This window comes from Triticum dicoccoides, chromosome 5B, assembly GCF_002162155.2.
Source record: "Triticum dicoccoides isolate Atlit2015 ecotype Zavitan chromosome 5B, WEW_v2.0, whole genome shotgun sequence".
Taxonomy (NCBI): domain Eukaryota; kingdom Viridiplantae; phylum Streptophyta; class Magnoliopsida; order Poales; family Poaceae; genus Triticum; species Triticum dicoccoides.
This window is the reverse complement of record NC_041389.1, coordinates 593,604,202-593,617,208: the sequence shown is the minus strand read 5'-3', so window position 1 is coordinate 593,617,208 and position 13,007 is coordinate 593,604,202. Positions and strand designations below refer to the sequence as shown.

The 13,007-nt window shown below is 46.3% G+C and overlaps 1 protein-coding gene across 1 annotated transcript; it reads right to left on the bottom strand.

Annotated features, from left to right (window-relative positions):
* Positions 1-10,806: 10,806 nt before the first annotated feature.
* LOC119311873 (UDP-glycosyltransferase 83A1-like) lies at positions 10,807-12,615 on the bottom strand. Its single transcript, XM_037587584.1, has 2 exons — positions 12,066-12,615; positions 10,807-11,971 (listed from the first exon to the last, which is right to left on the bottom strand). Exons 1-2 carry the CDS (start codon positions 12,541-12,543, stop codon positions 11,034-11,036), a joined length of 1,416 nt encoding a protein of 471 aa, XP_037443481.1. The 5' UTR covers positions 12,544-12,615; the 3' UTR covers positions 10,807-11,033.
* Positions 12,616-13,007: the final 392 nt, after the last annotated feature.

Below are 13,007 nucleotides of genomic sequence, written 5' to 3'. Positions count from 1 at the left end.
ATATACCCCGTTCCCCGAAGCCACCAGGTTGGATCTACCCCCCTCCCCTCCCCGCTCTGGAAAATTAACCGTGTGAAGACCGGTCAGAAACCAGAATAAATTGAGTAGGTGTGAGTTGGTCTTGCCATCCATGAGCCCACCAAACTTGCGTTGATAGAAAAGGTTTCAGATGAGTCCATGACACACCACCAACCTCCTCACTCTAACCAATCAGAAAGAAAATAGGAAAAATACCACGCTGTTATGGAATAATTAAATAGTGTGTGATCAGATCTGAAGGTTCCGGACCCTTTTTTTTCGCCTTCTTATCTCTGAAGTTCAGTGTACACATACTACAAAAATACAGAGGAAGTGGCTGTGTACTCGTATCCCATGAACCAAGGACATGAATAGTGTGGAAGAATAATTGGGGGCAAGCACATGGACTATTTTAATAGATGGTCAACTATAACTGCAGCGAGCGATTTAATTTTGGGTCAAAACGGTACTGCAAAATAACCTACTCCCTCCGTTCTTTAAAGAGTGTACTTTCAACTTTGTTGGAGGGTCAAACTATCTCAATGTTTGACCGAGTTTGTGCAAAAATATATCAATTTTTATGAGACCAAACAGGTATACGATGAAAATATATTTTATCATTGAATCTAATCTACTAATTTGATGGCATAAATGTTGGTGCATTATTGTATAAATACGGTCAAATATAAAAAGGTTTGACTTTCCAACAAAGTTGAAAGTACACTCTTCAAAGGACGGAGGGAGTAGGGAGCTGAAGTTACAGTGTTCCGATTGAGATGTAAGAAACGCCTTGCTGTGTCCAACCAATGGGAGCATGCAATGGAAACCTTCAAAGCCCAGGCACGGTCAAAATCAGGAGCCTGATGTTGATGCCGCTGCTTGCCCCAACGACACTCTACTCCCAAATCTCACCAATCACCATTAACCACTTGCAGTTTTTTACTGATTAAGATACAGTGGCTGAACCTTCCACAGGAAAGCTCCGGCATGCATGATAGTACTCAGATTTGAGCTCTGAATGTATATCTTATTTCAAGTGAAAAAAGAGCGCAGCCACGAAAAATACAGAATTCTCTTAAGTCACTGTCATTCGATTTTTCTTTTGACAACAAGTCACTGTCATCTGATTTTATTTTTTTGAGGGGAGTCACTGTCATCTGATTAGTGCAACTAATAGACTAAGAAAGACTCCTCATCTTTCTTCTCTGTTTAAGGCATCATTTAGGAAAGATACTCACTGTCAGGGCACTTGTTTACACAGTCCAAGGTCATGGGTTGTCACATGCCCTAGCTAACAAGTCAACAAAAATCAGAACTTCTTTTTCTTTTATACTCCTATTTGTCAAATTTCTCAAGTACTACAATGCATTATTTATGCACCACACATGAAAGAAACATATACATTCAAACCATCAAAACACAAGCCATATGCACTCTTATACCAGAAAGAAAATCATAACATTATATCAGTTTCTTCAAGATCAAGAAAGTCATAAGAAAGGCATAAGAAAACAAATCAAACAAACCATGATTAAAAGAACCACCACCATCAACATCATCAACAACAAAATAATGAGAACCTCCTAACTCGGAGACATTTTAACAAACACCGGATCTGCATCTCAAACCAGCCCCAGTCCCCAACCATAATCTAAGCAGCAGATCCACCGACATCGGAGCCACGAGTCCCCCACCCGATTCGGTTGGAGCCGCTAGCTACGTACGGGAGCAACTAACGGAAGGAAAAGCTGGTGGCGATCCGCCTTTGAGTGAGGCTCAAGCGAGCAACGCAAGGGAGCGCAATAAACCCCCTGATGACTACTGCGCCGGAAAATTAGCGATCCGAGCGTCCCGAGCACGCAAAGAGGACAGCGACGAGTGCGAGCCGGAGGAGAGCGGAGGGGAGGGAGGGTGTTATCAGTTGTCTTGCATTACCTTCAACCTCGCGCGGCTTTGCTTTGCTTGATGCGGCGGAGAGCCGGAGAGCGACGCTCGATTTACCCTCGTCTTGTTTTTCTTTTCCTCGTCTCTTCTTGGATCTGGTCTGTTTGGAGGCTTTTTTTTTTCTCGTTCTTTTGTGAGACGAATATACCGAACGGTTGCGGAATCTACCGCAGTAGTAAGACGCTTTTATTTGTCATTCATTAAATTACGCAGATTCTTTTCGGGGAAGGGTATAGTTTGTTGCTGAAAATGCAGTGTCGGTTATTTTCAGCCTCCGAATTTTTGAGGATCTGACGAGGCCGTTGCACCGTCGCAATCTGCTCTCTGGACCTGAACGCGGACCAAACTCTGAAAAATAGCAACTCGTACCGAACTGCGACTGCACCGTGAGACTCCATGCCAACTGAGAATGCCTAATGTTTGACCCCCGGGCCCCGGCGCGATTGGGGCCGAGAATGGCTGCAGCAGCAGGCCGGGGCCATCTCGTCAAGGTTTGGGAGACACACACACGCAGCTGTCGCGTGGTTTTAGCAAGTCAATCGCGCTTGGACTGGACTCCTCATGGTTTGGTTCGGCGGAGTTAGGAAGGGTGACGACGACTAGGCTGAAAATAACAGATTGGTTAGGCCAGGATGCGTGCCATTGCCATGGTGGACGGAAGCAGAGCAGAGGTGAATGGCATGCACCAACAGATTCGCTGCTCGTTCACTCATTCCTCTCCCCCTTTTAGTTTATCTCACTCATGATGATGATTATCCCCGACACGCTCGGTTTCAAAAATGGCGATCAGCATGGCCTGCGTCTGCTTTGGGCAGTACGTGCGAGCATGTGGGCAGCCGTGCTCACCTAACAGTTTGGGGCAGTGAGAAAATCATTGTTGGCGCCAAAAGCGTAGGTTCTTTTCTTTTCTTTGCCCCCTCGTGCTCCATCGCAGCGGCAACGGCAATTAGTTGCACCGACAGAGATGTCGTCCTTCACATATTTGTTGCTACTACTGTTTGATTAACGTTGTCTTCCACGCTACCGCTCTTTTAGTTCAGGCATTTATTTATTTTCCCTCGTTTATTTCCCTTTCCCAGCCAAGCAGTAACCAATCTTTTGTACTCACGCTTCTTGTCCTGACGCTGACAGTGAGGGCAATCAGTTGGCCGATCCACGTACGTATACGTGTGCGGTGCGGGACGGGTGGAATACAACAGTATCGGCACGAGTTTTTCGTTAGCAGCAGAGGCCGACGTACCACGTGCAGACAGACGGACGGACGGACAGGCCACCGGGCGGAAGCTGCCCCGCGCCGCGCGTGCGCAGTCCGCGCGCGCGCCGGGAAAACTCCAGCCCACAGGTCGCGCCCGGCCAGCCAGCCAGCCAGCCGTGCGCGCCGATGACCCGATCACACCCGAGGCCCCCGGCTCGATCAGGACGCGTCGACGGCGTCTCCCTTGGCCGTCTCTTTCTCCCGTGAGGGGAGGGGAGGCGCGCGGGGACAAAAGCAGTCGACCTGTCCGGTTGGATCGGTTCTGCAGTGAGCTGGAGGCGACGGTGGCAGCGGTAACATGGGGCGGGCTGCGGGAATCTTCCCGTGCATGCATGCGCCGCGGCCGGGCCGAACGGGATTTGACTTTTTCCGACGTGCGTGCCTGCTGGGTTACGAGCGACTCCACACGTCTTCCTTGCCGTTCTGTATGTACGCGGTTGCGTTGCACCTTCCCTCGCTCGCGTGGGGTGCGCACCGACTGGCCGACACCACCGACGACTGTGCGGCCATGCGTGCCGATGCTGGAATCGGGACAGCCGCGTCGCCCGGCAGCCCGGCACCATGTTTTCCAATTTGTTCAATCGACTCTACTAGTTGGGCAGGGGGGAAATAGTAGACTCGAGTTGGCAAACTATATTTTCCAATGAAAACGATTCCATTTTAACTTATTTTGGCGAATGAAAACAGTTTCGTTTTGTAGATCAGATAGCCCTTCTTCTTCTTCTTCTCTTCTTCTCATCCAAAATAAACATGTCGAAACACTAGAGCATCTCTAGCCAAAGCCTCAAAAAGACTTGAGGGCATCTTCAAAGTGGACTCTCAAACCACTCACAACCGTTCGGACTTTATGGTCCGGACGTGTTGAGCCATACACAGTGGCGGAGCTAGCCAATCCATGAAGCCGGGGCAAAATACAAAGGGATGTGGTTCATGGGTATTTGCCCACTAAAACTCATGAGTAGTTCTCCATCTCCATCTATATTCCAATGGGAGTTCCTGGGCAAAGCCCGGGCAGTTGCCCAGGGTCGCCGGGAGGTGGCTCCGCCACTGGCCATACATCCAAATGAGTATGTATCGGTCCACCGGGCGATCCGGACGTACATTCTCCAGCAAACACGAGATAAAGGGGGGCGGGGGCTTTGCTGCAGTCCAGAGTCCGGATAGCGCCCACGTAAGACTCCGACATCCCCGGCCCACCCAAAACCCCTCCCGGACCCCGCGCGTCCATCCTCACATTTTTCTCTCCTTCTGTCTTTCTCTTTTGCCTTCGCCGCCACTCCACGGCCCCGGCCGCCATGCTCCAACCCTGCCGGAACTCGGTGAGTGCGTCACCTCCAACGGTACACCCGGGCTCCACGCCGCTTCTCCTCCGCCGCTGCTCCATACCTCTCCTCCAATCGCTGTGCAGGTACCATCGACTCCTACCATGCTCACCATGCCCGGCAACTACTCAGTGAATTGCTCGAGCTAAATACTTGTCCCTTCTTCTTTGAAGCAATGGATTGGGATATGAAATACATATACGAGCACTATGTTGAGTTGTCCGACGGCTCCTCCGACGAGGAGGGCTACACGGATGAGACGGCGATGATGCATCCGGTCCTTTGATGACTAATTCATCTTGAAGAAAGACGTTGTGGGAAGGATTGGGTTCTCTGGTTTCCAAAAGTGCACGGCCACACTACGGGTGCTTGCATGTGGCAAGACCGCTGATTCGTGGGATGGGTACCTATGGATGTCCGAGAGCACATGCGAAGATGCCATGGCCAGGTTTACAACCGCCGTGATCATGGTGTTTGGACCTTAGTACCTGAGAGAACCAACTGTGGAAGACAACAAGAGGCCTTGGCAATCTCGGGAGCAAGAGGGTGGCCAGGTTTGTTCGGATCACACAGCATGCACTGAAAATGGAAAAACTATCCAAAAACTTTACGATGGCAATATCAGGGTCATGTTAAGAAGCCCATCGTCGGTCTTGAAGCAGTTGCAACACAGGATCTTTGGATTTGGCACGCTTTCTTTGGCCCGAGTCTCATAGTGACATCAATGTGCTGTAGCGATCACCATTGTTTGCTAGGCTGACTGATGGAAAAGCTCATCCTTTCCACTATACTGTCAATGGGCATGAATACAACATGTGCTACTATCTGGTTGACGATATTGATTACTTCCTTTGGTGACCGGGAAATGGACCAGAAAGGATTCTCGCCTATTTCTCCTGAGGTGACCTTGAGTTATCGAACCCACGGGAGGAAGGCCCCCTTGAAGCTATGGTCTCAAGCAAGCTTTTGTTAAAGAACAATTCCAGCTTTTGACCGGATCAAAATCAAGCAAACTGAAGGAGCACACTTATAATATGCGCGGACTTGCAACTACAATGGACTCTTTAACTAAAACAAAACACAAATATAACAACACCTTAGGGGATATTTAAGGAGGCGAAAGGGGGATTCAAACATCAAGATAGGGGTGGTAATCCATCTCTTGGGTGAATTCCTCCCTGAACCGACACTCTTAAAACCACTTAAAATTGTCTTTAACATTTTATTGCCAAAATGCTGGCGTACCCCAATATTATGGACACGTGACACATATCTATGAGGAAACTATAAACTATAAAGTGTAATCTTACATTTTTTTTGTCCATATCTTTGACATCATCACGGTGATTTTAAAGTCCTGAGATCTCCATTGGAAGCCTCATCATCTTTCCTTATGCGCTTGCCCATCTGCCTTCATCTCCATGCTTGATGATGCCCCTAACCCTTGCCCCTCCTGTCCTACCAAGTCCTCACATCGTCAATACAAAAACATCGGATCTAGGCAGAGCCAATTCTCAAGAACATTACAAGAAATTTTTATAAATGGAAGTACCTGATAGTTGAGTTGGCACGTGCCGCTATGCAAGCTCTTGTGACAGAATCTTATATTTGTCGAATTTAGACATCCGTAACTACGGGGGCTAACGGTAGTCCTCATCGTAGGAATTGGTTGGAGATTACAATTATGATATTTGGATCAATAACGTTTGTAAGCACAACACACCATGATTAATGTGACAATTACTTTTTTCTTTCTCGATTTCACAATGGTAGGCACCAAAACATACTATCATGATCAGGGCTAAGGTAGTCAGAATCACGATTCTACGACTTTACAATCCAAACTATCTGATTCTACGATTTTGGTTAGTAGAATCTTCATTTCTATGACACTGATAGTTAAGAGTCTACAATTTGCGATCCTATGATTGGAGGTTCAATCCGATGTTGACTACCTTGGTTGGGCCAATTCATATTCTACACCCGTTCCAACTAATTGTCGTGCAAACATGCACTCCCTCGTGTATTTGAGCCGTTTGCTTGTGTTTAGTTTTATCCTTTTCTTTCATTCATCCTCCCTTTATTGTTTCTCCTCTCATCTTTTAGACTAATTTCTTACATTTTGTTTCTGTACCTTGTTTTATGGACTAATGCTTGGAAATTTCCCTTTTCAAATTATATGGACACACATTCAAACATGCACAATTTTTTTCTTAAAATATATGAACACTTTTCTAAAACACATGAACATATCCTTTGCTACGTGAATATATTTTGTATGCGGCAATATTTTAAAACAATGCATGAACATTTTTGTATATATATAATTACATATTGAGTTACACGAAATTATTATTTTTGCAATATTCTTTTTTGTATTAACATACTTAACAATTTTTTGAACTATACATATTTCCAAATATGAAAATATTGTGAAGTTATTGGGTCATGCTAGTGGCCGATCCACACAGGAAGCGTAAGGCATTTACAAGTAATTTGCCACATAAGGTGTCGATTGGGAGTATGAACATTCTTTATCTCACTTCTAGCGAGACGAATGCTTGCCTCGCATCAAGGGAAGCCTCTGGTGGGCGGGCCCAATTTTGTCTGATTTGTTCTTTTTTTTTACTTTTATAACCTTTTTACTTTCATTTACATTTCAAGATATTCTGTGTCAAAAATTAACAATTTATTTAATTTTTAAAAACGTCCTCTCTATTAAAATAATGTTCATCACATGTCATAACTTGTTCTTGCAAATTTGAAAACTGTTCATTCAATTGTAGAAAAATGTTCGCACATTTAAGAATATTTAATGAGATTTTTTAAAATGTTCATGAAATTTTAAAATTTGTTCAGGTAATTTTTAAAAAAAGTTTGTACCATTTGACGGAGAAATACCTATGAGTAGGCCCATGAATATGTATGATGCAGCCAAAGGCCCATGCCCATGAAAAGTACAGCCCAAGAGGTCGCCAAACTAGGGAGTCCTTCACCAGCGGGCAAAGTAAAAATTGTTCATGATATTGTTCACGCGATCAAAAATATGTTCATGGCATTTTAAACAATGTTTAAACAATCTAAAATTTGTCTACGTAATTTTAGAAAATGTTTCATACTATTCAAAAGAATAGTCATAATAGCATTGTTCATAACACTTAAAAATGTCATCACGTTTAAAGAAAATGCTCATCTTTTATGAAAAAAAAGTTGAATATATGTTTTGAAAATGTTTGCCATGTTTTTGGAAGGAGAGAGCTTCGAGGGTCTCCGAGGTATCTAGCCTTGCAAAAAGGAGAGCAGACATGCCCAAGTATTCACCATTGATATCTGGTGTGACCACTACAACATCACGTGTGCTACTATTCTTCGCAACTCCAACATCTCCATTAATCTTAAGAAACCACATAGGTCGTTATCCATCGAGGATGTGTCATCGTCGCCTGCTGTGGGTAATTAGGAGCCTTATAAGCCACATTCATCTCCCAATCAACAAGGAAGCGATCAGCGAAGCTCTTCGCTGACAATGGACTATGAATAATGTCCTCATGCATCCCCTTCCTTCGATGGTGCCATATTGCTCAAAAGGAGGACTAGAACTCTAATGAGTTCATCATGTTTCAAATGGTCAAATAGAGCAAATAGCCAATCCTGAGCGTGCGGTTCCTGCGTGGAGTACGGTAACACCATAACTTTATCATCGAAGAGCTCCCGTACGCACTTTGACATAGTGCACTCTAAGAACGAATACCTTTAAGAGTGAGAATGTCCGCATATTTTTCCCTTATTCTCCGGTGCATGTTCCTGTGCGCTAGCACACCAATAGTTGGGAGTGAGTGTGTAGCTAGACACCACAAGAACACATGAACTTTTGAAGGGACCAATATCTTCTAGTGCAAGCACGAGTTTTTCTCCACCTGTTTCATGCCAAAGCTCGTCACCCGGCCTTGTAGACAAGCCTGCCTTTTCTCCTTTGTGAAACGAGCATGTGGTAGGCTAATTGTACTGAGAAAATGTCACGTTTGTCAAAGTACCACGCCCAGAAGTCATGTTGCCTTCTTATGGGGAGTGGGTTTTCTGAATAACCTCAACGTCCATCGGGATAAAGTGCTCTTCCAGCTTTTGTTTTTCCTATGACACGGTCTTACTATCAATGAAAGAATTATCTTTAGCGGGCGGTGCATCCAAAAGCTATGGAACCGGCGATGGGAGAGGTGCATGGGACTCAGGCTGCAAGTGGGACGCCCATCTAATAGCCAGACCCTCCCAATGTGGGTGCTTGTTAGGAAACACCAGTCGCAAATGCTTAGATTGCTTATAGGAACCGCTAACCATAACGCTCGCCTGTTGTACGCTTCTCGTGGGCCGACCCATTACTGGTTTCCGCGAACACCCATGGAAACGGGTGGGGGCCATGGTTGGAACCTACCATAGTTTTTTATGTTCTTTCCTTGTTATCTACCAGTTTTCTGCTTTTCTCTTGGTTTTTCATTTTATTTTAAAACTAATGAATGATTTCAAATCCATGAATATTTTAAAAATTTGTGAAATCTTTGAAATTCAAGATTTTTTGTGAAATTCATGAACACTTTTCAAATTCATGAACATTGCTTTGATCTATTGAACATTTTTTATATTTGTAAACCTTTTCAAATTTATGAGCATTTCTTGGATGCGTGAACATTTTTTAAATTCATAAACACTTTATCAATTTTTGAACATTTTTTCAAGCTGATGAACATTTTTTGCTTTGTGTATTTTTTGAACTTGAAATTAAACAGACAAAAATAAAAACGTAATAAAACCCCCCAAAAAATAAAATAGGCGTGAGCTTTTGTCCCTAGCTCTGACTGTGCTCGCTGGGCCAAGACCATGTAGCGCAGGCGGCATCAGCGACACGGCTGACACTACGAGCGATACTTAACAGCTCCCAACACTAGTAATGAACAGTAGTGACTGACGCCTTTAAGCTTGCCCTTTTTAAGCCGGTCTTGTGCGTCGCTGGCATAGACGACTACAACGCGATGTACCTCTCCTGCTTCGCGGCCCTGATCTCCTGCGCCATCCAGGCGTGCAACGTCACCCTCGCGATGTGGATGCTTGGCTCGAGGAAGAGAGTGGTTAAGCTGCCGCCATCCAGCGGCAAATGGTGCCACGGGCTCCTCTTGAGAGGCCATTGGTCCGTATTTTAGAACCTAACATCAACACTAATAAATGGATAGGCAGGGGCATTGCCCCCCCCCCCCTCTGCACTGTATTTATTCAATAGTTGTTTAAGACTGAGTGCATATATCTTATACTCCTTCCATTCCTTTATATAACGTGCATTTGTCTTTTTGATAAAATTCCATAATGTAAGATGCATTTCTTCCAATTCCTCAAAATTCCATTTCTAGCCCTTTAAAAAAAGATATCTCTCCCCCGACTGCATGTATCTCTCCTTGTAAATTTATATGTATAAAAAAGGAAAGTGACTCTTTCCTAACTGTGTGTATCTCTTAGTTTCCTAGCCTAAATGATTACTTACCACTAATCAATGATTTAGCCAAGGTTAATTTTGTTCTATCCTTTGTAGAATTATGTGCCTTGGTTAGTGTTCTAATAAATTACATACCTTATATAAAGGAATGGAGGTAGTAATTATTATTTGTATTATAGTAATTATATATACATGATGTATTAAGACTTTATTTGTGAATTGAAAATTGAATTTTAATGTCAAAAAATGCATTTTAAACACGATTTAAAATGTCAAAAAATTCAAAAGGAAATTCCACACATACATGTTCGCAAGTGTGTGTGCGCAGCATAAGTTTTGTGAAAAAATGTCTTCTCGCTTTGTCTCTGCAAAAAAGACAAATTTCAGTGCGTCTAAATAGTGTTTTACGACACAAATTTTTGTCTTCTTTTGCACAGAAAAAGTTATTTTTTCGTGAAACTTTCTGCATGCACATAAAATATGAAGACGTATCCGGGTAACCTTTTTCGGATTTTTTTAGCATTTAGAAATATGTTTTTCAAAGTGGATTCATATGTATCTGGGTTCATAGGTGCACTTCTCGAGTGTCAACCGATGCTTTTATTTATTTTTTGCGGTGGCCGGCCGGCCGACGTCGTGCGTGCCGCCTGCCGCGGTCAAAACGCCTCTCGCGCGCTCGCACTGGCGGCGAGATCCTTTGTCAAAGTAGGCCGTGCCATCATTGTTGTCTTAGAGCATGATTAATAGAAGAGCCGGCAACGGGCTCTATACGAATGCCAGGTCACTTATAGCCACCAAAAAAGAACTCTCGTATAACAAGCTGGCTGTAGGCATTGGCTATAGTAATTAATATCTACATGCATGACAGAGAGAAAAATTGTAGTTGATTGGAGTGGAAGAAGCTGCGCTAGCTTTAAGCTCTTGCATGCAGTTTCTTTGTCTCGAGCCTTGCGCTGCAGCCGGCGACTCACGGAGCGCCCGCTCCCTTCTCTCTCCTGTCTTCTCTTTCCTCCAGCTAGACTTTGTCTGAGATGGAACGGCTTGTAGCCAGCTGACTAGGCGCTATTATACTTGCTCTTAGCAAGCTGACAAGCTTGAGCAAGTTCCCATGCGAGGACCCTCCTTCCCGGATGCTGCCACACGCGGCCTCCTTCCACGCCACCGCCCTCGCCTTGACCCCCTCGTCACCCAGCAGCCACGCGACCTTGCTCTGGACCTCGTCCTTCGCGACGACCCCTCTCTCGTCTCGCCGGAGCTTGGCGCCGGTGCCCCACACGTTGCACACGTAGCTCTGGTTGCAGAACTGGTCCGCGAAGTAGGGCCAGCACAGGAACGGCACGCCGTGCAGCACGCCCTCCACGGTCGAGTTCCACCCGCAGTGCGACATGAAGCAGGCCACCGCCGGGTGCGACAGCACGCGCTGCTGCGGCGCCCAGCCCACCACCAGCCCCTTCCCCTCTACGCGGCGCCTGAACGCGTCGAGGTCGAACTGATCCTGCCCTGCTCCGATGGTGAAGTCTGGCCGGACCACCCACAGGAACGGCCGGCCGGAGAGCGCGAGCCCGTCGGCGAGCTCTTGGAACTGCGTTGCGTCCAGGAAGCCGGAGCTGCCGAAGGCCACGTAGACGACGGAGCCGGCGGGCTGCGCGTCGAGCCAAGCGAGGCTGGCGAGGTCCTCGGGCAAGAAGTGTCCGGCTGGCCTCGACGTGGGCGCCACTAGCGGGCCGAGAGGCAGCGCGTTGGGGAGGAGGGCCAGAGCGTCGGGTTCCAACTCCAAGAAAGTGTTGAGGATGACCACCTCGGCGAGTGGCATCGACAGGTTGGTCTTGAGGACGTTCTCGATGTTGTTTCTGCGCCTCTCAGGGGCGCTGGTGCTGGCCAGGCTGACCCAGGGGATCTCCGACGCGTCGATGGGCGGCATCATCTTGATCTGCTCCTGCCCCTTCACATCCCCTAAATAGGCTCCATATTCTCAGTCAATCTTTGTCAACCTTAATCATATGAAGAAGGGTAACAAGTGCCATGGACATGTTTGATTTGTTCTTACCACTTTCATCAAGAACACCGTCCTGTATCAATTTGGGGAGGTTCATCCTGAGAGCAAACACGGCCGCGGAGTAGGTCGAGAACGAGGCAACACGGGCACCCGCCGTGGTGGCCACCTGCAGTGCCCAGCTCATGGACACATCCACGATCACCCACTTGATCTTCCTCGACCGGATCATCTCCTCCAGGCGGCCGGACATGGCGGCGGGCAGGTCCTTGACAAACTTGCCGATGTCCGCGTGGTCGTCTCCGGGGCCCAGGCCGTCCGGAACGGTGAGCATGTGGATCCCATCAGGAATTGCTCCCTTCTCTGCCATTGCTTCCATGACGAGGTCGTGGTTGAACTCGGTGTTCACGAAGTCCACCTCGACGCCGTGCCCGGCGAGCTTGCGAGACAGCTCCATTAGCGGGATGACATGGCCCTGTGCAGGGAAGGGTAACACCATGACACGAGGTTGAGTAGCAGGAGCAGCAGCCATGGAGGTTGTCTATCTAGAATAGTGTGTGAGCACAAAAAGTTTGCACTATTCAAAGCCCGACACTCCGTATGGACAGAGATAGCCTCACAGGCCCATCACGTGAGCATATTTGAAGGAGTGCACCAAATTATTTGATGTTCGTCAGCGCTTGCGTCAGCAGATTCCCAGTCTGTTGACCATATGTTTATCTTTAATTAAGCAGAAGAGGTTATCTTGGAAATATTTTTCCCGAAAAACTTCCAGACTATTCATCATGATGGTAGTAAAACTAACACAAGAAAAAAAATTATATCTAGATCCGTAGACGACATAGCGACGACTACAAGCATTGAAGAGAGAGATAGAGAGACGTAGCGATTTCTAAATCACTTCCGCGAAACCGCCCGAGAAGACTTTAGGGCTAGCTGTAAAAGTGATGAGAAAATCTTGATCTTACAGCCATGGTCAGTAGTTAGTCATGTAAT